Source organism: Electrophorus electricus, chromosome 12, assembly GCF_041902795.1.
Source record: "Electrophorus electricus isolate QZ-2024a chromosome 12, ASM4190279v1, whole genome shotgun sequence".
Lineage (NCBI taxonomy): Eukaryota > Metazoa > Chordata > Actinopteri > Gymnotiformes > Gymnotidae > Electrophorus > Electrophorus electricus.
The window spans coordinates 7,168,768-7,192,574 of record NC_137508.1 but is presented as its reverse complement, the minus strand read 5'-3'; the positions used below and the strand labels follow the sequence as shown (position 1 = coordinate 7,192,574).

Sequence of the window (23,807 nt, the reverse complement as noted above, 5' to 3'; positions counted from 1 at the left end):
AGCATACTGGCAAAGCTTTCAAGGGTGACTTTTTCTCAGTGAGAAACACACTGCTTTCCCAACTATGAATCGCTAAGAAAGAAGACACAACGATCCAACAGTGTTACCTAGGCACGATAATGTGTTCCATTCAGTTGAAGCTTGGTTATTTCTCATTGCTCCTCTAGGCTTCCTGCCAGAAGTCTAAAGTGTGCACTGAATTCTTGCAGAGCACTAAAAGCACCTGCACAATTTTGGTATGGACCACAGTCTTTTGGACAGAATTCACTTTTGTCTCTTTTGACTGTGAGACATGTATTGTCAGCTTCTGACCATTTCTTAATGCTTTGGCTAGGAAACCACTTGCTTTTTTGACCCTCCAGTTTGCTTGCCATAGTGATAGACATGTAGTTTTAATAGGCTTTATCCCTGAGGCCCAGAGGTTTAACCCAGCCCCTGAGGACTGCATCCGGGATCAATTAGAGTTCAGAGCAGAAATAATGTCTCCAGGGCATGTGAATATGGAGTGCCTTTTTCAGTCACCAATGCTATAATTTAAACAGCTCCTGCTAAAATGGGAGTCTTTCCATAAAGTTAATATATAAACATTAACATGATTTACTCAGAGGTACTCAGATTCAGATTGTGTGACAGTATTAAAACACATTCAATTGTCTCAACTTCCATTTCGATTTATCGCTAAATGCAACAACATTGACTGGGTGAAATCCCTTTCTGTCGTATGTGGTAATAAGTGGAAGCTCAGCGTGGAGCAAACAGGGTGCTGGGGAGTTTGATTTCCAACAGATACTGACCCTAACAATGAACAGATTTAATCTGATGGGGAAGCTGCAGTCCCCGTAAAGCAGGGTGCTTGTGCAGGACCAGTCAGGGAGTTTACCCACTCATGCCATCTGTTAAGAGGCTGCTCCAAAGTTCAGCTTGGATTCACAAGCCCCAGGAGTTCTACCAGCCTGCCTACTGCTCTTGACCGCTGGATCGTGATGTGTGTGCCTGCATGCACTCTGTGTGTGTGTGTGTGTGTGTGTGTGTGTGTGTGTGTAGTGTGTATAAGTGTGGGAACACTTCTGATCCAAATAGTCTACCGACTCCTGCCTCCCACAAATATACAGGCAGGTAGGACACTTCTCAGTCAACGAAATAGGGTAAGCGTATTAAAACCCCTATCCTAATCTTGAATATCTGTAAAGTTCTCATACTAACTTACTGTAAAAGAAGCTTAGAGCGGGTCCACAGATCCAGCTCTGCTGTTCCCATTAAAATGAGAACAAGAAGTGTTTTTCCCTTAAATGTTTACATGTTATTATTTTATTGTTTTTTTCTTGCACAAATGAACCACTTTTTAAGATCTGCCCTTGAAGCATTTGTTTGCCATTGTACATTTGCCATTGTGTGCTCACTCTTTCTCTCTCTCTCTTTCTCTCTCTCTCTTTCCCCCTCATTCTCTGATTTATAGCGCCGCCACCTTGGTCAGACTGGCTAATGAAATCTGTGACAGTGCATTAACGAGGCCGTTTGTTTCGGCTCAAGTTCAGTTCTTCCCCTCTTTTCACTCTCTTGCCTCAGCCATCTATGTGTTTGCATATTATTTTTCTCCCTCTCACTTCTATGTGTCTCTGAAACACTCTTATTTATGCAGTATTTAATATACACCAGTCTTACTATAGCTATATAACTGTAGGCTTCTATGAGTTTAACAGTCTTCAAGATTTGCAATGAACAAGATATCTATGACATTTCGCTTTATGTTTTGGAACACCTTCAAAAACTGTGATACACTGAACAAAATATATTGTATCTTACATCTTGTCCACAAGCTTTTAGCTGTCTGTAAAGCCCTTAAAATCATTTGTGTGCGTGTGTGTGCGTGTGTGTGTGTGTGTGTGTGTGTGTGTGTGTGTGTGTGTGTGTGTGTGTGTGTGTGTGTGTGCGTGCAAGTATGTGAGTGAAGTAAGTTATTTGTCTTTAAGACTGTTTCCTTTGAGGATTTTGATAGTCTGATAGTATTCGAGTTCTGAACCTATCTTGGTAAATGTGCCTGAAGTCTGAAGTTAAGATGAATAAATTATGATGACACTAAACCTAAGTTAGAGAGTTTAGAGAGTTTTGACACATTTTGCATAAAACACAGAAAGAGTTTGAAAGTTTTATGTCATAGATAATTGTATGTCATAGATTCCTTTCTCTTACTTCAAGGTATTTGGGTTAATCAATAACAAAAAGGAGCTTGTTGAAAAAGTGATAGTGTACGAACCAGCGAATCATTATAAAGTCAGAAACTAGTGTTGCCTGTACATACTTTATTAGTGAAATCCTTTAGGGCAGTGTGATTGAATTTCTGACCTTTATGTGAAATGAGCATTGTGTGTCTTTCAATTTTTGTTCTGACATTTTTTATATTGCTCTGTAGACAAAGGTCGCAGCTTAACTCCAGTGATATTCCATGTAAAAGTTAAGGGTGGGCTTACTGCACAAAACCGCTTGGAGTGTTGGTCTAATTATTCCAGTAAATGTGATGTAGTCAGAGATCAGTTACAACAATGAATAAGGAGCAAGATATTCATCATTATGATATGTTTCTGAATTTTCATTTGGAATTTGACCATTCTGACACTTGATACTAATTTAAATTATTTGTATCATTATCTTTTATATTTTATAGTTTTTTCTTTCCATTGATATAATTGGAATATGACAGTTGTAAATATTTGCAGTGTGCAAATTTTTCTAAATTAGTACCATGACTCTTTGCCTTTTTAATGGTTAGAATTTCAGTGAAAGCCTCTGGTGGAAAAGGGAGTACTAGCATAGCGCGAGTGTTGGACGGGAGGAGCCGACATACAGGCTGGGAAAGTTTGGGGGAAAACCTGGCCAGGCCTGCCAATCAATCGCAAAGTTCACATTAAAAAGTGCTGACAGCAGTGGGAGAGAGAGTTCCCACTTTCATCTAGCGAGAGACCTCCAGCTAACCTTCACGTCACACTTTTTCCTCTCAAGACCTCCTCTCTTTATTAAATTGTGTTGCATCCCGCAGTGGAATTTGAGGCACTGCCTGCTTTGTCACTTATCGCAAAACTTCTGACTCATTCCATTTTTCATATGAAAAACAATTCACATGATAGCCTTGAACTGCAGTGCTCCTTTCTGCCTTTGTACTGGGCCCACACACACAACTCCACATCTGCCCCCTTCACTTAATCGAGTTTGCTGAAAGAATGGGAAAGTCTCTGTTGTGTGTTTGGAATAGCTATTTTGTGTATGTGTGTGTGTGTGTGTGTGTGTGTGTGTGTGTGTGTGTGTGTGTGTGTGTGTGTGTGTGTGTGTACATGCCAGCTTACCTGGGCATCCCACACATTACACAAGGTAATGTACAAAAACACATGTATCTGAAAGGATCTTTTATCCCTAACTGTGTATTTCAGATAAGTATTTTTGTTTGTTTGTTTGTTTGCTTGCTGGTTTTTTTTTTATAACAAGAGACAAATGCTCGGTTTTTCAAGCACACTCTAGAAATGTATCTTTCTTACTGAACACAGCTTGAGCAATTGAGGGTTGAGCCTTTGTTAGGGGCCCAACAGTGGCAACCTGGCAGTGGTTGGGCTTGAACTGGCAACCTTCTGACTGCTAGTCAAATACCAAAAGGCCAAGTTTATATTTTAGATAAATTTTGAATCAAAAGCCTATTTTATATTTTATATATATATATATATATATATATATATATATATATATATATATATATAATATAAAATAGGCTTTTGATTCAAAATATATATATATATATATATATATATATATACAATATCAAATATTATATATATTTTATATATAAAATATATATATTTATATTTTAAATATACATCTGCTGATATGCATTTCTTGTTTATTTCTACCTTTTGTAGTTGATTAAACAGCATTAAATGCTCAAAAAGGCATTATTCTGTGCATACAACCATATATGCAACAGGAGTAATCAGTGTAGTGTTTCTATTTTTTTAGATTTAAGAATTTTGAAATAATTACAAATCATGAAGATAAAATCATAAAGAATACTTTAAAGATATTAAACAAATCATAGGCTGAAGTAAATTTAAGAACAAAGTCATAGTCCATTGTGCATTTGTATTGTTGGTTTAATGTTTTTGATGACATACACCTGCTAGAGAATACCCTATTTCACCCAGGTTGCTCCATCGACTGCAATAATGCCTTCAGCAAAGAGCTAGCCTCAGCATTCTAAACGATGTGACATTAACCATGCCCAAAACATGCACTGAACTTCAGCCTTGGGTACTAATCGCTAGTGTTACTCTGATCTATAGATGAGCCTTGTGAATCACCAGTAGGTTATGTGTTGAATGTGAATAGAGGCTGGCAATGGCATAGGGAGGCTCAGGGACAGCCAGGAAGAGGTGTCATTGTGCAGTCTTCTGCTGCCCCTTAGGGGCTTGGAGGGGAGAGGATCTCCCAGAGCACACTCACCCCATCCCATTCTAAACACTCATCGCGCATTTGTTAACCGCTCCTTCCATACTACCATAAAATTTAGAGTTATCCATTTTATTGTACTGGACATCTCATAAAATTTGTTCAGTACTTTTACATTATATACTTTTATACTGTATCTCAATCCTTTGTCCTACACAGATATCTTAATCTGTTCAGTGTATTCCAGTATATGGCATGTTAGTGTACTAACCAAAAATTATCAAAGAGAAGACACAAGGTCCACCCATTAAGGACCAGCGAGAAGCATCTTTTGTAGGTACAATAATTCTCTAATAGTGATGGTAATTCTGTTTGGTAGTCCATTGTATTTTCATTGTTTCTGACAGTAGCCTATGTTGTAGAGAGGATTTAGTCATTTTAGTGAAATAAATAAATTAAAAACATTTATACAATCTGTAAATGATTTAGTGCAGGAAATATCCTAGTAAGTACTGCCATCAGGAGGTAGTACGAAGCACTAAACCAGTAATACTTTATTGGACTGTAACACTTTCAAACCATTTTAAAAGTATTCTACTTTGTATTTAGATAATAATCATTTGTTCTGTGGAGTAAATGTTTTATTATCAGTTTTATATTTATTCTATGAAATATTTTATTAATGATTAGAAATATGTCAATTACAACTGATTAGAAATATTACTTGTGTGTGTGTGTGTGTGTGTGTGTGTGTGTGTGTGTGTGTGTGTGTGTACATGCATGTGTGTGAATTTTTATTTTGAAACTTTTTCCAGATATACTGAATTTGTAGAGATCATCATATCAACAGGCCTTTTGTGATCTTCAAGATTTATGCTGAGGATAACATAAGCTAACTGAAACTCTCAATGCAGATTTCCACAATTTTTCTAAAGTCCTTTTGACAAAACTGAGGCTCAGTGCACTTAACCTTTCATCTGTCCCCACAAAGTGGCCACTTTCGTCTTGTTGCCTGTAAAATATGTTACCTTTTATTTTTATTTTAGCCAAGCCCCACTAATGCCTGTCAACTATGCACAAAGGAAGGAAGTAGGATATTGAGTTGCCTGGTTTTAACTGCATACTCTGTTTATTTGCTGTGTGAGAGACTGAGAGATTACACTGTTTATAAGCAGCGAAGCTGGAATTTGGTTAGGTGTCTCCTCAGGGCTAAAACACCAGGCAGGGAAGCAGAGATGCACTGTTGACACTGGTATTAAGAACGAAAGTTCAAACTGGCAACTATTCACTGGGAATACTGCCATCAATCACAGAGTGAAAAGTGGACACCTACAGTCAAGGTGCAAGTCTGTTTGTGGGTATGGCTAGAAGATAGAAACCTATCTTCTTCCCAAGAGAACTAGAATGCAGAATACAATTTTTGTTTCCATAACAATCCTCCTTGAATGTTGTTATTTTCCATGAGTGTATCTGGTTACTGGAATGCTTTTATCAATATATTGGAATCAGTTTAGGAATCAAAATTCAGCTGTGCATGCATTGTATTGTAGCAATGATGTTATCATGAGCAAATTATTATTGTTAAGGATTAAGCTTTTTCTCTTTGTCTTTGTTAAAGAAACCAACAATTCAAATGATGATTCATTCATGTCATGTTTTAAAAATGCAAAATAATAACAAAAAGCTTAAATTATATATTTATATATTTAGCATGATTCCTTTCTTTATATGTGATTGCTGTGTCATCAAGAGGGGACAAGGGGAACAGTAGCCCAGGCCTGCTGTCAGTGAACTGTGATTGATAACCATGAAATAAATATCTGTTGCTGACTACATAGAAATTGGTGAAGAATTCACTTGAGAGACTAAGAAACTTAAAAACACCCCTGGCTTCATCTCTCTGAATGAAAATTCAGATATTTCAGAGGCAGAATCTGATAGAACTGGGCTCCATTTTTTATAAAGACAGAGTCAGGAGGGGTCTTCGTCTGGGTTGGTCCCCTGTATGACCTGAGGCAATGTAAACAGTAGAAGTCCTGAGATATGTGGCCTCTCTCTCTCTCTCAGGCTAGGCTGAGCTGAGGCCCCGCTGTCTTACTGATGGGAATAGATGGATAGTTCTGCTTATGCTGGTTACTGAGTATCTGGGAAAAAAGTACGTGTGTATGTGTGGTGTGTAAAAGGTAAAACAAAAGAACCAAGGTCAGAGAAACTGCCTATTTTGGGGGGAAAAATGTGCAGGTCTTGTATTGCTCTACTTATAATGCCTGTTGTATTTTTGTAAGAGAATAGAAATAAAATCTTTATAAACATGACAATTATTGTAAGAAAAGGTAATGAGTTAGAAGCTTTTATTTTTGTATTAGGAAATTTCCCTGAAACCCTGCCAGTGTATTCCCCCCTTAATTAAAGCATTCACGAGTTTCACTGAGATGGATACCAAAGCCTGTAAAACTGGGAAATAGACTAGGTGATGTATAATGTGTCACAGAACTTTCTGACTTGCACAGTGAAATATATATATATATATATATATATATATATATATATATATATATATATATATATATATATATATATATATATATATATATATATATATAGGTGTGTGTGTGTGTGTGTGTGTGTCAATGTACAAACTAATTTGGGAGGAATCTGAGCTTGAAAATAAATCTGTTCAAGAGCTGCTATGCTGAAGGGGAGCACACAATACAGTCTGTCAACATTTCCAACATGGAACAGAAGCAACCGCCAGAAGGGGTGATCTAGTGTAATTTATGTAATTTATTAAATAAAAACTGCCCAAATTCTTTTTTTTCTGCAAAAGTCCTCAAACTCACACCTTGGAGAGCTGGTACACATTATAATGCCCAGGATGAGAGAAGACTATGTCTGAGAAGGGTTAATAACCTTAGGCTTTCCAGACCATTTAATTTGCTCACCTATTCAAGAAAAGAACTCCACCTCTTACTCTTGATTCTACTGAATTATAAATAAGCCAATGGTTGAATTATTAAAAATGCAATAGTTTTTTTTGCTAAGCTAATAGACATGCTCTCAGAGTGACCATGGTGGGATTCCCTCTCACATTCACACAAGAGAAAAAAAACATTGTTATGATATCTGTTTCAGAGAACATGAATATTGCAGGAGCAGAACAACTAATCGAGAACTGACTAATCATAGTTCAGGCAACCCGAGATGGCACTTCCAATCGAGTGACTGACAGGTCACCGTATACAAGCCCTTTACAGATACTATGACACTTTGGCCATTTACAAATAAAATATGTATTATTTATGGGTGCAATGTGTTGTCCTCACTGGGCCATACAGCTGAGAAATTCCACTGGTACATTCTGATACTGATAAAAAGTAATATCTTCTAATGCCTAAACTAATATCTAGTGCGCATGTTTCTCCACTTTATTCTCCCAGAAAAAATCAGTACAGTGGTACATGGGCTTGCCATTGCCTTAGATACTCATACTGCATCTACATACATTTTGGAAATCAAACCAGGAAAGCCTTCAACGGAATCAGCAGATCATTTTTCAATGCCTTATAAATGTTGAATGGCTTACTGGGTCATGTAAGCCATGGCTGTGTAAAAGGTGTTGACACCTTTTACACAGCCAAAAGTGATACAAACTGTTTGATGATGTGTGTCTGACCTAATCCAGTTAGCTGGCACTCTTCCCTCAAGACTCATCTTCCTCACAGCTCACACCTATCAAACTTTCATTACAGCAGTCTTCTCCATCACTAATCCTAATCGTCTGCCTTGAATGGGCTCAACAAGACACATATTGCAGAATTAATTCCAAAGAGTAGAAATTAATAGTTTTGCTTGTCAGTCATGTATTAGTTGCTGTAGGGCATTTAGTTATCAGAATAAGTTAGATAAAGAAGAAAGAGAAGACCTTTTTTCCTGGTTCATGAACAGCCCTGAGCATTCAGTTATCATCACCATGTTGCAGTCAACTGCTCATAAGCTTTACTAAGTCAGTAAGTTTTAAGATTTACTCCCTAAGATTTTATTAATCTTAAACTGAAGATTCTACTTTCTTCTTTATGCCAGGTTCATTTTGTCATCACATATGGTGATATGTCAAATTAGGTTATACAGTAAACATTAATATTTTTGCTGCTGTTTATTTTTTAAATGTGTACTTATTTTGAATTTGTCATTTTCAAACTACCAATCCATTAAAGAGCACAAGCTGAGCCTCTGGTCTCATCATGGCTTAAGAGGTCAAGTGACATATGAATGTAGAACTATTTGTGTTCTGGCACAGCACATGATACCATGTATTTTTATGTCTTTGTGCCCACCATGGTAGAAGTGAGCTCCCAGGCAGCAGAGGCAGGCCTCTCCGCTGCTCCTGAGTGCACAACAGCTGCTGCTCTGCAGCACAATGGTGGGTGCAGACCCGTGTAAGCGATAGGGTCTGTGCAGAGCACCTCCTCGTTCAGCTTCAAGCAGATGTAAGGCATCTCACGTTACAGCAGAGTCCGACCATGGCACAGGTAGCAGGTAGATGATGGACAGTTTGCTGTTCCCATGCAGGACCACAATGGAGTGGACATGCCATTTTCCTGCCAGGCTGCCAGGCCTCCCACTTTACTTCACTCACTTTAATTAAAAGGCCACTGCTATGGACACAACTGTCAATCTGAGCCTGTACAAGAACACTATGAAAGATTGCTAAATGAAGATAGATTGACTGCAACATTTTATATCACTGAATGCTATATTTAAACTCTTCGGTGTATTTTGAGGATAACTTTTCATGTTTCTAAATGAATCTAAATTAAATTAAATAATCTCAACACCAATTATTTGGCAATCACTATTCTAGTTTGTTGTTGTTGTTGTTGTTGTTTCATTTCATATTTTGTTTTGTTTAACAGACTGCAAAAATGTATCTTTTTGGCAATGTGATTTTGAATATGCATTCTGCAATATTTATTACTAAAGGTGCCCTGAACATAGATATTCAAAAAAGTTGAGTATAGACTTTAATTCTGCTACCAGCCTATGCACAGGACTGATTTGATCGCTGGTGTCTCAGTGCTTAGTTGGTTATCTGTGTTTGAAATATTCATGAAAGTCTTGCCTGTGTATCTTTTAGTAGGAGGGTCCAGAGGTGGAGCATAAAAGCTTGGGAAAGTGCTAAGGTCTGATATAACTGGACGGCCAGTGCCACCCATCAAGACCCACGTAGCCAAGTTGCTTCCACTCATCACCAAATTAGCCGCTTATCCTTACAAACGTTTTCATCCCACCCCAGCCAATCACCACCTTGTACTACCATCCATATTTTCACCAAAGCCAGAAATTATCTCAAAGGCCTTAAACATCTGTGTTTGTGCTAGTTCCTTATTCTAGGATGGCAATGCTTACCGATCTGTATCTGTGGATTTTGTGGATTGTTTGTATTAATGATAAAAAGGACAGGATCACTGAGAGACACTCAGAGACAGACTTTTGCCGCCCTTGTACACAGTTCAAAGCAGCAGTGCAAGTAATTTATGTATCAGTGAGTTGAAATGTAAGGGGACGTGTTTGAGCAGGGCTGCATTTGGCTGACTCACATGCGTACTCCCATGCAGCCTGGGTGCTCTTCACCACATGAGCTGCAGATAGAGGCACTGGACCTTTTCCTGTGATACCAGGTCACTCTTCAGAGATCACACACAAGCAATTGTTTGCAGACAGCTTTGGTCATAGCCATCCGGGTCATTATTGGGAAGAAGTAACACGTTCAAGAAAACGAGGTATGAAAACATGGCCAAAACAGTTGCACTATTGATATTTTTTGTTACTTTATCAGGTTTGGACCTAACCTTTACAAATAACCATTGTAAACAGTAAAACAGCTTCTCACTGGATGTAGGTCTTATATAATAGTGCACAGTGGTTAAGAATTAGATTGGCCTAATCATCAAAGCCAGGGAAGGATGTCAGCTTTGCCTGTCTGCCATAACTGTGGATTAGGACTGGACATCAAATCCTGTGAAAAGGGAATCATTCTTACATCAGTACTCAGGAAGTAGTACTAGTACTAATACAAACATGGTTTTCAAACCAACTGTATACTGAAATCATATGAGTCTTCTTTGTAATTACCTATATTTTGTTCTTCTTAAACAGTAAAATGTTATACTTTTGTATGGATCATAATCAGATGTTAAAACCTGTAAATAAAAGCAACAAAATTAAAACAGGTTTTAATGAATTTTAACTGAAAAGGAGACAGGCAGAACAACACTGCCCTCTAGTGGTAGAGTGCATATTTTTGGTAACCATTTCCTCAGAACTGCAAAATCGGTCGAGATGTGATGACTGCAGTACATATGTACATAAGCACCCATATATATATGAAGTTCTAAAATTCTCTATATGTAGTTATTAATATAAGTTATTAAGGCTGAGAGAATGCTCGCTCCTCAACCCTCTTGATCAATGCAGTGTTACTCTTTAGCTCCCTCTCTGTGGACAGCTCTCTCACAGCACTGCAGTTAAACATCAGAGTGCTGTGCCATTTCAAAGCAAAATATTAGCATTACTAATAGCATTACTTTCTATTACACACAGAGTCAAACCTTTCCTGCACACAAGCTGTTTTCCCCCATTTAACATAAATATCTTTGTTGAAAAATACATTTACATGAGACCCTTTCAGTATATCTACTACTTATAAATGTTTAGTTCACTGGAGTGTGCAGGAATCTCTTCCTCCTAGATGGGGTCTGTGCAGCTGCTTGGCTGAGCTGCTGAGCTGTGAACAGGTAGGTCTTGTGCTGTGGGCAGGACAGCCGTATGAAAGGGCCGTTGAGCAGCCATGTGAGCCTCAGTGTGCTCAGAGCAGTCTGGAGTGTGTGAGGCTGGCTCGTCCTGCGAGCACATGTCACACACATATGTGCATAAACACAGACCTACACACACACACACAAGGAGACCTGTTTCTTGCCTGCCAGCACAACACAATCTTATAACAGACTATGCATTCACAGACAGCCGAAAGTTAAGGAAAACAACCATGGAAAAGAAAATAAGATAGTTATAGATTTTTTGACTTCTTATGACTCTTGCCCAGTACTCCAAGTGTTCATGTTTGACAAGGACAGTGGTCATTCTGAGTGATTTTATGAAGAATAACCATTAATAGGTGAAATAGAGAAATAATGAAAGCTATTTATTTTGTTCCTAAAGAGAGAAAAAAAGGTTCAGACATAATAATGTTTGTCCAGCAAAGTTTGTATCACTCAAGCTCACACTGAGTTATATGGTGTGGCTACATTTTTGTGGAAACTTTCCATACCATGATTCCTTGCTGATTTACATTCTCTGTTACAATAGACTAAAATCATTAACATCATGGGTGCATTTGGGGGGGGGAGACATTTTTACCATACGGATTTTCTATTATTCCAGAGGACACATTTTGCATGTAACCTTTTAAAATGTAATTTAATGTACTTTAAAGTAATGTAAAACTTATTTGCAAAGTATAAAAATTTGATAAAAATGTGAAGTTGTGAACAGGCAGAACAGTATAATGCTCAGCATGCAGCTTTAGTATTTCTGAACCCAAGTGAAAGATCTGGTAACATAGATTCAGCACTGAAATGGGTTTGACAGGGAAAGTTATCCAAATTATCCAGTAGATAATATGAGAATAAAACATTGAATATTTACATTGAGGCACAATCAGAAATTGGCAGTTACTTTTGCTTCGGATTTATAGCATTATAAATGCACAGAAATTCTGCCTTTTGGATTTCACATGTATAAATATTTTACTCTGTTTTGAGATAAAATAGCTAGTGATTTGATTCCATTGTTTACAAAACAAGCAAAAATAAACAAAACATTTAGAGCCTGTATTTATGGTTCTATGTGTCATTTACTGTTAGCTACAGTGGTGAGTGAGTGGGATAAGTGAGATAACCTGTTGGGCAAAGGTGAGCTCCAGCCACACTTATCCAGTGTTCAATCAGTATAGGGATTTGTTTGGTATGTTTAAAACATATATTTCAGCTTGCAGTCAAAAAACAAAAAATAGCTCTAGAATTTCACAAATAAAAAAAATATATAGTCTCCCTTTTCAATATTAACTGGACCACTTAAGGACTGTGACTGAGTGAGGAGATTGTGACTGGGACCCAGTCTTCAGTGTGGAGATTGTGACTGGGACCCAGTCTTCAGTGTGGAGATTGTGACTGTGACGCAGTCTTCAGTGTGGAGATTGTGACTGGAACCCAGTCTTCAGTGTGGAGACTGTGACTGGAACCCAGTCTTCAATGTGGAGATTGTGACTGTGACCCAGTTTTCAGTGTGGAGATTGTGACTGGAACCCAGTTTTCAGTGTGGAGATTGTGACTGGAACCCAGTCTTCAGTGTGGAGACTGTGACTGGAACCCAGTCTTCAGTGTGGAGACTGTGACTGGAACCCAGTCTTCAATGTGGAGATTGTGACTGGGACCCAGTCTTCAATGTGGAGATTGTAACTGTGACTGTGACTGGGCTCTTTATGTCCTCCTTCCTCTTATTTTTATGCTCTTATTTAACTTTATAATCTTCACTGTCATAATTTTAATTTAATCTTGTTTGTAAGGAGTTGAATGTGACTCTAGCATCTTAAACTATAAAGCTATGAAGATATCATTTCTTCTCTCATTTCTCCTCTCTTTTACAGGGACAGAAAAAAATAAACAGCTCTGTTTTGGTTAGCAGTATTTTCTCAGCTTTTAGTGAAAGGATTTTTTTCTGTTGCTCTGTCATAGTCGATACCAGACATTTAGTAAATACCATAAGAGTAATAAAAGTATTCATTTTAATGGTATTTACTTCAATTACCTGTTTAAATATCACCATGACTATATGCTATTTCTTGTCAGTTTCACTTATGACACTGTACTCTGTGTACAGAAACTTATACAGAATTCTAATAGCATGAAAAACATTACATTCCATTATTTTGCCTGTGCAGAAATTTGGTTCAGTCTTGGCTTTTTGGGAAATAATGCCTCCATTGTATGTACAGAACACTGCATACTTTCAGATTCCCTCATGCTAGCTGTTTCTACAAACTACTTCCTTTCCCAAGGGAAGACCTGATGAGATCATAAACAGTAAAAAAAATGATTGTGCTTAAAAATGTAGCTTTTTTATATTAAGCTTAGAAATAAAAAAAAATAAATAACAACAAACTTTGCCCATGGCAACAACCCAAATATTTGTAAAAAATAAATATGAAGGCATCAGACACAAAAGAGGTTTGTGTTAAAACCCTTCACTGACTCACTGTCCAGAATCACATCTTAGACTAGACAAAAGATGGCTCTGTATATTGCAAAGACTAAAAGCAGCCACCTCATGCACACCATACATGCACACACCTACACCCAACCACCCTGGAATAAATATAATCCCTTTTCAAATAGAAGCAGCAAATACAATGAATGAATCATTCATTATTTTAATTAGTCAAACCTATCTGAAAATACTTTTGTTAGATTAAAGCTAAATAATGAACTGAGAACTGAAAACACAACAGTAACATCTGTGTTCCAGTGTCATACATCTATTCAAATATATATTTATATATATTTTCAAATATACAATATATATATTTTCAAATATACAACTACATAGAATTTTTTTCCAATTTCAATTTGCAGTACCTTAAAAATCGAGAAACATAAATGAGTAACTAGGTAAATAGGATCTATGATAAATTAAATTGTTTTTCTTCAAGCAAAGTAACAGACTTGTTAACCAGTGTCTGTTCACTATCAGCGAATCTATACCCAAATAGTTCCATTGTAGGTCCACAAACTTCTTGCACAACTTGGGCTAATTTGAAGGGCATATTAAACCGCCACTTTTCCACCTGTTCTGAGGAGTTTTTCTGTGTCGAGTACACTCCACTGGCAAGCTGTGATGCATGAGTGTTTTTAAGGATCCACTCTCTTGCATGTGATGTGAATGGGATTCCAGTAAAACTGTACATCTCAGCTGCTTTCTGCATAGGGTACCTGGCAATGTCCTCATAGCGCACTAGCATGTAGCGGTTTTCCAGCCAAACTGGCCTACTCAAACCCAGCTCAGCAGACATGCGGATTTGATTACAGTTCCCTTGGAGCCGCTTCACCTCTTCGTCTTCTATGGGCACCTCTCCATTCGCCGCCCAGCTTTTCCAAGTTTGGTACTTACTGGAAAAGGCCACCATCCGTGAAGCCAAAATGGCACGGGGGTCTCTCACCAGCTGTATTACCCTGATATCCAGCCTGGGGTCCTCCACTAGCAAGCGAAGTGTCTCCAGTTGCCGAACTCTGACTGTTTTAATGGCTCTGTACTCCTTGGACCGGCAGGTGTCTGAGGCCAAGGTCAAGTTAAGGGGTCCACACCGGCGCGCCTTGCAGCGGTACCTCTCAAACACATCCTTCACCACGGGTGTGCACACCTGTTCCTCGCACAGGGCCATGCTGGAGTCTCTCCGGAACAGACCCGAGGTGATGTGGGCTTGGGGCGGCGGGCTGATGAAGCGCTCCAGCAGTGAAAAGTCACACAGGAAGAGGCTCAGGAGCACATCCCTGTAGGCCAGGGATGATTCGGTGGCATTGGGGATGCCTGTGTCCTGTGACAGCATCCGCTCCACGTGCCACAGCGGCTCAAAGAGGTAGAACATGTCAGATCCCAGCTGGTTGAAGAACTCTCCGACAAATGAGGAGCCAGTGCGTGTGGCGGCCAGCAGCAAGATGTGCCTATGGCCTCCGTGGTCAGGCTCTAAGAACAGTGTGTCATTCTCCATGCCCATCTCATGCCCACCCTCCATGGCCACAGAGGTACTGGAGCCATTGTAAAGTGATAGAGGCTCGGGAGTCTGCAGCGTCTGTCTGAGTGTGAGCTTGTCAGACACTCTGAAAGTGTAGACAAAACAAGATTAAGGGGTTTCAGACCTACATATAAAAGGACATTCACATATGCTGAGTGTTCTATTTCTATATTTCAGTAAGGTTTATTCTCAGTTTATGCTCAGTATTTATAACTGTATAAATGAATTACTGCATTCACAAACTCTACTTTTTTCAAACTAAAATTATAATCAAATATAATCAAAAACTCACCTTGATATAATTTTGTTTTCCTTTTCAATGATGACAAGTGCCACAATGCAGATAATAAGAATAGCATATTTATTCCTCATTCTTGAACTGGATTCTGTCTGGAAATGTCTCCACAGCCAGTAAGTGCATATATTCACTGTTGCCAAACCTAAGATGCTGACTCAAACAGCATTCAGGTTCTTCTCATGTCATGACATGACCTGCATAAAGCAGACAGCAGACTGTTGAAATTATTATTATTATTATTATTATTATTATTATAATTTTAACATAGCTCTTAAGTAATTTACAGAATATAAATGACATTAAATGCAACAAATGATTTAATCAGCTGACTATTTGAGGTAAATTAGACTGCTCACAGTACAGAGAGTTAGTAGACCAAAACAACCTCAGCTTTGTTCTTCTATGCCTAATAAAGACCAGACACCATCATCAGCTGACTCATAGCAGTGAGCAGTGGAAAACCACTCAGTGTCTCAGTGTCTCAGCATCTCCCTCTTGTTTAAAAACTGTTACTAAGGATATCCAGCAGATCCCAGAGCACCTCTCTAGGAACCATTTCTCTATAAGGTCTTATTATGAAGAACAATGCATACTGCCTCTAGCTTGTATGCTTGTATGTACAATAATGCATTGAATGTCTTGATGGAAATTCTAGAGTTTAGCCTTCTGTATTAGAAAAGATGTAGTTTGTGAAAACCAAAGGTTCCTCTAAGTCTGCTCCTTATATTAAGCTCCCTCCTTAGCTTTGCAGATGCTCATACTGAAGCTGTTTTTTTTATAATGTTTGCCTAAGCCAAGACTCTGGCATCTTTGCTGAAACACTGAAGTGCCCTTTCAGTGAAGTTGCAAAACCTCCAAATGTTTATTTACTCTTTTAAGGTCTTATGTGGGGATCAGTCTAGCTTTCATGTACCACAAATAGTTGGTCCACAAACATCTTGCACAACTTGGGACAACCCAAAGAATCTCTGGAACAGATTCTTTAGTGTTTAAAACAGTTTAAATAAAGTATTTTTAGAGTATTTTTCTATTATTTATTTAAAATATATATAAATTATACAAAAAATTACTAGCAATTAAGCCATCATATTCTTGTCAAATATATATATTTGAAAAGAATATGACATATATATATATATATATATATATATATATATATATATATATATATATATATATATATATATATATATAACCTACAATCAGTGGAATGAAATGTAAGCAGAACCTTTCCACTATTTTAATAAGTAAGAAAATTATCTGTACAAGCATATCTTTTAGGAAAAGACAATTTTCAGCCCATCAGTGAATGATAGTTTGCACTGTAAGTAAATATAAACCAATTATGTGAGCTTATTATGCCATAGCCATCAAGCTGTCAACAGCAGCGGCTGAGCTGAGCTCTTTACATATTCAAAAGCCACTGGAGCATTTGACAAATCAGATGATCTGCTGAGGCAGAAATGGACATCACTCTGTTTATCATCCCCATACAAATTACATTAATGGCTGCTCTCACAGTCTGAAAGTTGCATCACATGTAACAAGGGAAACTGAAAAACATGGTAATTCAGTTATTTACATAACTTTGTGTCAATATTACTGGATTAAAAAAATCTGACAATAACTTCATCTGAAAGTGTAATATTTTAAAAACACCTCACAGGGAGTTTTAGGCTCTGTGTATTTTTTTATTGACTGATGTTTGTGAACTGGTTGGTCAAGGGGTAATTGTATTCATTCAAAGCTGAGATACTAGGCTATATGGTGTAACCAGACGGACATATCTTGGCAAAGCTGTTTTGTTTGCTTCACTGAAATAATTTAGTGCTATTTTATGTCAAGGAACATGACGCATGAGGAGGAAACTAAAATTGGTATTGCAGAGGTGTGAGCTGTGTGAGTCTAGCAAGCGTGTTTAGGCCCTGTGTTTTTGTCTTGTTTCATTACTGAGCGCTTTGCGGTTCAGCAGTGCGTGATGGTGCCTCCTGGGAGACAGGCACTGTTTAGTGGGAGTTCTCCAGTGAGATAAATCCACTATCGCCAGTGACAGGCTCACTGGTGCTGCCTGGGCTCACTCGGTGCAGCTGTGGCAGAGGTGGTCTGGGGTGGAGGTGGTGTAGTGGAGGCAGAAAGACTAGCAATTGTGTGCTGTAATGAGCTTGTAAGGTTTGTGAGCGTCATCAGTTATTAGCTTTCTGAATGTCAGTTCAATCATTAGTAAACAACATTAGTAAACAACAACTGCACAACACCAAGGGTTGATCTACTGATTTTATACCAGAATAATAAATAATATTATTTAGTTATAGATAGTATCTAGCATGAACATTTTCAGAAGTAATGGCATGGATAGTGGTCTAAAATAATAGATTTATTCACTTTATCTATGGAATAACTTACTCTACAGCATACAAGATAACAAGGTTAAAAACTAATGGTCCGAAATGTGACCACCATTACACATCGCTTTGATTCACTATGATAGACAGCTAAATAGAATATAATTATTCCCTACGCTAAAGCAACAAATGTTTCTCATGGTACCTTAATTTGTGTAGGGTGACATCACAGTATCGTTAGGGTCCTCCTGGTAGTTTATAACCGTAACGGGACGAGAGCGATAAATGAGACCGTGTGAACAATGTGCAGTTTTGGTTCATTGCCAGTTTTAGTCCAATCACTACTCCACAGGAGTGTCTTTTTACTACCACTTGTAGCCTAATGACTACCATTTGTCATCTAAGAAAATAAATCACACTAAGGTTTTTCTCTAAATAGTTAAGACCTCAGACTTCAGAAACGTTAAAAAAGACGCGTGATAAATTCCATTAATATGAGCAAGTATGTAAGAATATCACTATTGTTAGTGATAGGATACCAGGGGCAGTCCTAACAGTATACCATTAACATTAAGATAATACGGTATCTTACCAAAAATATAAATAACTCTCTAAAGATATTTCTACATAAAAGTGACTCACTGACGATAAATTATTGAATGATTGTGGTCTGATCATTTTTGTCTGTAATAGCGAAGACATACCTTTCTTTTAAACTTTACGTGGTCTTGGAGGGGTCATTCGCACGCCCCGCAACATCCCGCATGGTCGCGCTTCACACTGTTGCTTTGTCTTTGAAAACTAAAAAAACTGGCACTCGGCAACAGAAAGAGTGAGTGTATGAGTTACGACTTGCCTTATTACAATACGAACGTCTTCAGATTAACGAACAACCTACTAGAAAGTTATCTAAATTAACTGTAAATGAAACTTTGTCAGCAGTTCAAAAATACGTGACATTACGTATCCAGACAGAATAAAATACGACGGCACAAAACATAATGAAACATACTAATCGTGGCCTATACGGAACGAGATGTTGTCTTTTAACGATTCTGGACTGTTCTGTTTCGTCGAACGGCTTGGTGGTCTCAAAGTTTGTGGTACTCTGGAAACGTCGTCACATGTTGAAAAGCCCCTTGTGGCAGAGCTCAGAAGTACGGTTCTGTTTTAGGAGTTCATCAGGACTGCGCTTACATAGGCATTTACACAGCAAGTCCAGTTTCGATTTTCTGTTCAGCTACCATTTTTTATTAGGCTTTTTATCTTAGTCTGAATTGATTACGCTCCCAAACTGACCCGAATGCACGTTTTATAACTTACATTCCATTAGCCGTTTACATTTATTTTTCCTTGTTACGCCCTCACAGCCTAGACGGGGTCATAACAACAGTATGGATAGCAATTTCTCAAAATTTTCACTTAATGACAAAACAATTCTACAACCACATAAGGGTAGGAGCCTTTGGCTATAACCAGTGCATTTATTACCAAATTCTACTGTACCATAAATCTATATTAGTCATACTACCTTTAGGCAAATTAATATATTCATATCATATAGGCTGATTTTGGTTAGCTGTTTCTCAGAATTTTCCCATAATGCCAAAACAATTCAAGTTTGGAGAGATTCTACTATACTGTTTTGTCATAAATCGATTTTAAAATCCCATTTTTTGCTTAACCACCAATGTTTTCATACCATTGGTTTCCTAAAATTAGGCATTATATGGGGCCTGGGCCTGCTAGTGGTAATGTCTAAGCCACAAACCTTTTGATCTTATTTAGTTTTAATGTATGTTTAGACATGATTTCTTAATACACAGATGTATGCAGGCTCTACTTTACAAAGTTAGAAAAGGTGTGGGCAAGTTATACCTTAAAAGGATGGAACCCATCTACAGGAAAGATGAGAACCATCCTATACTTTACAGGGATGAAAAAAGATCAGTCCTTAATCACTAATGGTACTGAATGTATACTGTATGTTTAAACATACTTGGACAATAAATCCTGTTAGGGGAACAACTCATCAATGCTGATAGTTTTGCACCGAGATATTCAAACAGTGACAGCAGAAAATTTATTTTTGTGTCAATGTAGTGTATGCATGTTAAAAGAATGTGTTTGGGGTTGCAGGACAACATTACAATATAAAATGACAATAATATTAGAAAAGTCATAAACCAAAAGAACACAAGAGCCAGAATGTAAAACTCTGCAAAGAAATCAGATAAGATTGAATTTGCAAGTCAACTTATTACATGGCTGTTTTTGGTTAACAAGGTCTAATACCATTGTAAAAATGATACAGTACATTTTTCCCAAACTTGCAGTTTTGATAGCTAAGGGCTACCTCTCTTAATCACCAGTGCAATTGTTTTGGCATTATGGTACATTTCTGAGAAATAGATAACAATGCTATCTTGAAGCCCCATTAATGACATAACAATTTTAATATGGATTTATGAAAAAATGGTACAGTGGAATCTGTACAAACTTACATTGGTGATAGCCATTGTGTTCGTAAATAAATTATAAGACTGAAAAATAAGCTGTAAAACACTTCAAAAGCTTAAAAGTGATTCACTTCATCACTTAGACATCCACACTGTTTGGGGATAGGTACTGTACTATTCTACATACTTTAGCTCAAACTGATACAAAAGGACCCTATTCACCAAGACCAAGTGTGTGTACCTTATACAGTGTTCTCAAGAATTGCTAACAACCTAGATAATGCATTCAAAATAGGAAAGAAAACTAATCTTTTAACCTTTTACAAAAACATGTGTTAATTATTGGCACTCCTAGAAATTCTTATGAACAAATTCTAATCGTGTTCCCTTATAGATTTTTTTTCTACTTTAGTTTTTAAGAATATTTAAGTGGTTATCCATGCCTCTATGTTTTACTGGGGAATGAATATGAGCTGACACACCAGTTAAACGCTCCTAGGATGTGTTAGAAATAGCCTTCCACATACTACTCACATACTGACTGGGTCCCAAATCAGTATGCTTTATGCAGTATGTGACCAAAAGAAACTTTTCCAGTATGCAAACGATACCCAAATGATATACTACATCCACCAAATATACCAGTACATGACCGGAGCTATCTTCGTGGTGTACTGCATCCCATCAGCTACTGTAGCAAAAAAATCTCAAGAACCTTCGTACATTCATGTGACGTCGTAATATGGTTTACGTTTGTCACGTGCTGGATACTATATTGCATACTACTATGGGGACCAGTTTACAATATACTGTATGCAGTATGCAGTATACAGTATGTATAAGGAGAGCCTCAGTCATCCATGAACATTGGGAAAATCAGAAAGTATACAAATGAAATAAGGCAAATGTGCTGACGTTTGTAAATAAATCAATGTTTATCAAGAGAGTTCCAGAATGAATCACAATTACATCATAGTACCAATGTGTTTATGAGATTTATAAAAAAAAAAAAAAAAGCTTAATAAATGAGATGTGCTTTATAAAGTCTGTCTTGAGTGCCTAATTTAATTTAAGGCCATGACACGGTACACATTTCATGCAGTAGCCAGTACCACAATTTCAGATTTAAGCCTGTTACAGTTAATGTACTTTATTATAAAATTCCTCATTTTAAATTCAAGTTCAGTATTTGTAACAACTAGATAAAGATAAAGTTGTACAGTGGGGCTGAAGTCAGGGCTCTTTGCAGGCCAATGAAGTTCTTCCACACTAAACTCATCTAACCATGCCTTTATGGACCTTGCTTTGTGCAATTGGGCCCAGTCATGCTGGAACATAAAAGGGCCTTGCCCAAACTGTTCTCACAAAGTTGGAAGCATACAGTTATGTGAACATTAGTTGATCTCAGGTAAATGTTAGGTTAACGTCAGGGAATACTGAGTGATTTATAGTGTATGTTATATGATTGATGTTAGATGACGACTGGCAAATTTTAGATGAATACTGAGAATAGGCAGTGTTAGGTGAATACTGAGTGATAGGTGATAGTAGGTGAATACTGAGTGATAGGTGATAGTAGGTGAATGCTGAGTGGTAGGTGGTGGTAGGTGAATACTGAATGGTAGGTGGTGGTAGGTGAATACTGAGTGGTAGGTGGTGGTAGGTGAATGCTGAGTGGTAGGTGGTGGTAGGTGAATGCTGAGTGGTAGGTGGTGGTAGGTGAATACTGAGTGGTAGGTGGTGGTAGGTGAATGCTGAGTGGTAGGTGGTGGTAGGTGAATGCTGAGTGGTAGGTGGTGGTAGGTGAATGCTGAGTGGTAGGTGGTGGTAGGTGAATGCTGAGTGGTAGGTGGTGGTAGGTGAATACTGAGTGGTAGGTGAATACTGAGTGGTAGGTGGTGGTAGGTGAATACTGAGTGGTAGGTGGTGGTAGGTGAATGCTGAGTGGTAGGTGGTGGTAGGTGAATGCTGAGTGGTAGGTGATAGTAGGTGAATACTGAGTGGTAGGTGGTGGTAGGTGAATACTGAGTGGTAGGTGGTGGTAGGTGAATACTGAGTGGTAGGTGATAGTAGGTGAATACTGAGTGGTAGGTGATAGTAGGTGAATACTGAGTGGTAGGTGGTGGTAGGTGAATACTGAGTGATAGGTGATAGTAGGTGAATGCTGAGTGGTAGGTGATAGTAGGTGAATGCTGAGTGGTAGGTGATAGTAGGTGAATGCTGAGTGGTAGGTGATAGTAGGTGAATGCTGAGTGGTAGGTGGTGGTAGGTGAATTCAGAGTGGTAGGTGGTGGTAGGTTAATATTGCATGATAGGAGCTGCTATGTTACATTTGTGACTTTTTGTCAACCCATTGGTGTTGTTTTGTATAAGCTATAATGCTATAACTATCCGTGAGGTTCATCAAAGCAAGACTATTGCAAGGTCACTATACCGGCAATGTCTCTTTCTGACCTTTGGCAGCAAGATGGCGATGTGTTCCATCCTTTCCTGAGGAGCATGCATGATAACCTCATCCTCCTGTTTGACATTGAGGTTATCCTTCTCAATGATCTCAACAAGCTCAGTCAGTGTTAGCTCCAGGACCTCTTCTGACAAACACACAATCTAATGGTGGAGGATGAACAGGTAGGCTTTCTGTCACAAGTCCCAACACAAGTAGAAGTCGGCCAGCTTCAAGATACCTATGCAGTTCTCCGGATCCAGCTTAGCCTCCAGGAACTAGCAGCAGGCATGCACCACACCCAGGAAGAAGAACTGGTGTGCAGCTGCTAGCAGCTCCTGCACATTGTCTTTATTTACAGGCACTGAGCATATGTGGGCATAATTGGCAAGCAGCCGCATCATGCCCAGGGAAACACCAGGAATGTTGTAGATGTTCTTCTCTGGAGTGTTCCAGCCACTGGTGAGAAGTGTCCAATGGAGGGAGGATACAGGTCACTCTGAACTATTTGTAATTTGATGGGATTTTTGAAAAGTATTTTAATGTCTGTATTTGTGTTTCTTATGACGTGGGTCCCAGAGGAAGTGCATCTTGACTCTTATGTGGTAGTGGAACCGTTTTGGCATTGTAGGAAATTTCAGAGAAATCGATAATCATACTATCCCAAAACCCCATTAATGACATTAGGATTTAAAAAAAAAAAAAAAAAAAAGTACAGTACAATATTTCCACATTTGCACTGGTGATAGGCAAAGGTTACCAATCTTGAGTGGTAGTAGAATTATGAGAAATTCAGAGAAATTCAGAGAAATAGGTAACCATATTGTCTCTGAATTAAATGGGTATTTAAACATCATTACAAATACAATAACTTTTCATACCTGATCTGGTGATAGCTAAGGGCAACCATGCAATTGCAAGTCAAATTTTTCAGCCCATTTCACTACTGAAAATCCCTGTTTAGGTGGCAGTCATACGCTATAATAAACGT

The 23,807-nt window shown here is 38.1% G+C and overlaps 1 protein-coding gene across 5 annotated transcripts; it reads right to left on the bottom strand.

Moving 5' to 3' along the window:
* Positions 1-11,608: 11,608 nt before the first annotated feature.
* Positions 11,609-19,028, bottom strand: chst3a (carbohydrate (chondroitin 6) sulfotransferase 3a). 5 transcript variants are annotated; one of them, XM_035531712.2, is made up of 4 exons: positions 18,927-19,028; positions 18,619-18,730; positions 15,567-15,766; positions 11,609-15,359 (listed from the first exon to the last, which is right to left on the bottom strand). In XM_035531712.2, exons 3-4 carry the CDS (start codon positions 15,644-15,646, stop codon positions 14,165-14,167), a joined length of 1,275 nt encoding a protein of 424 aa, XP_035387605.1. In that variant the 5' UTR covers positions 15,647-15,766; positions 18,619-18,730; positions 18,927-19,028; the 3' UTR covers positions 11,609-14,164. The 5 variants fall into 5 exon arrangements, with proteins under 5 accessions (XP_035387605.1, XP_081581381.1, XP_081581380.1 ...); XM_081725255.1 differs by having other exon boundaries at positions 15,567-15,787; positions 18,619-18,724; XM_081725254.1 differs by having other exon boundaries at positions 18,619-18,724.
* Between the last annotated feature and the right edge of the window lie 4,779 nt (positions 19,029-23,807).

Excerpts from the sequence above, each read along its gene's own strand:
- chst3a (XM_081725253.1), bottom strand. The coding sequence starts at position 15,646 with ATGAGGAATAAATATGCTATTCTTATTATCTGCATTGTGGCACTTGTC. Across the intron at positions 15,360-15,566 it reads GAAAACAAAATTATATCAAG|AGTGTCTGACAAGCTCACAC; the intron begins GTGAGTTTTTGA and ends CTACACTTTCAG.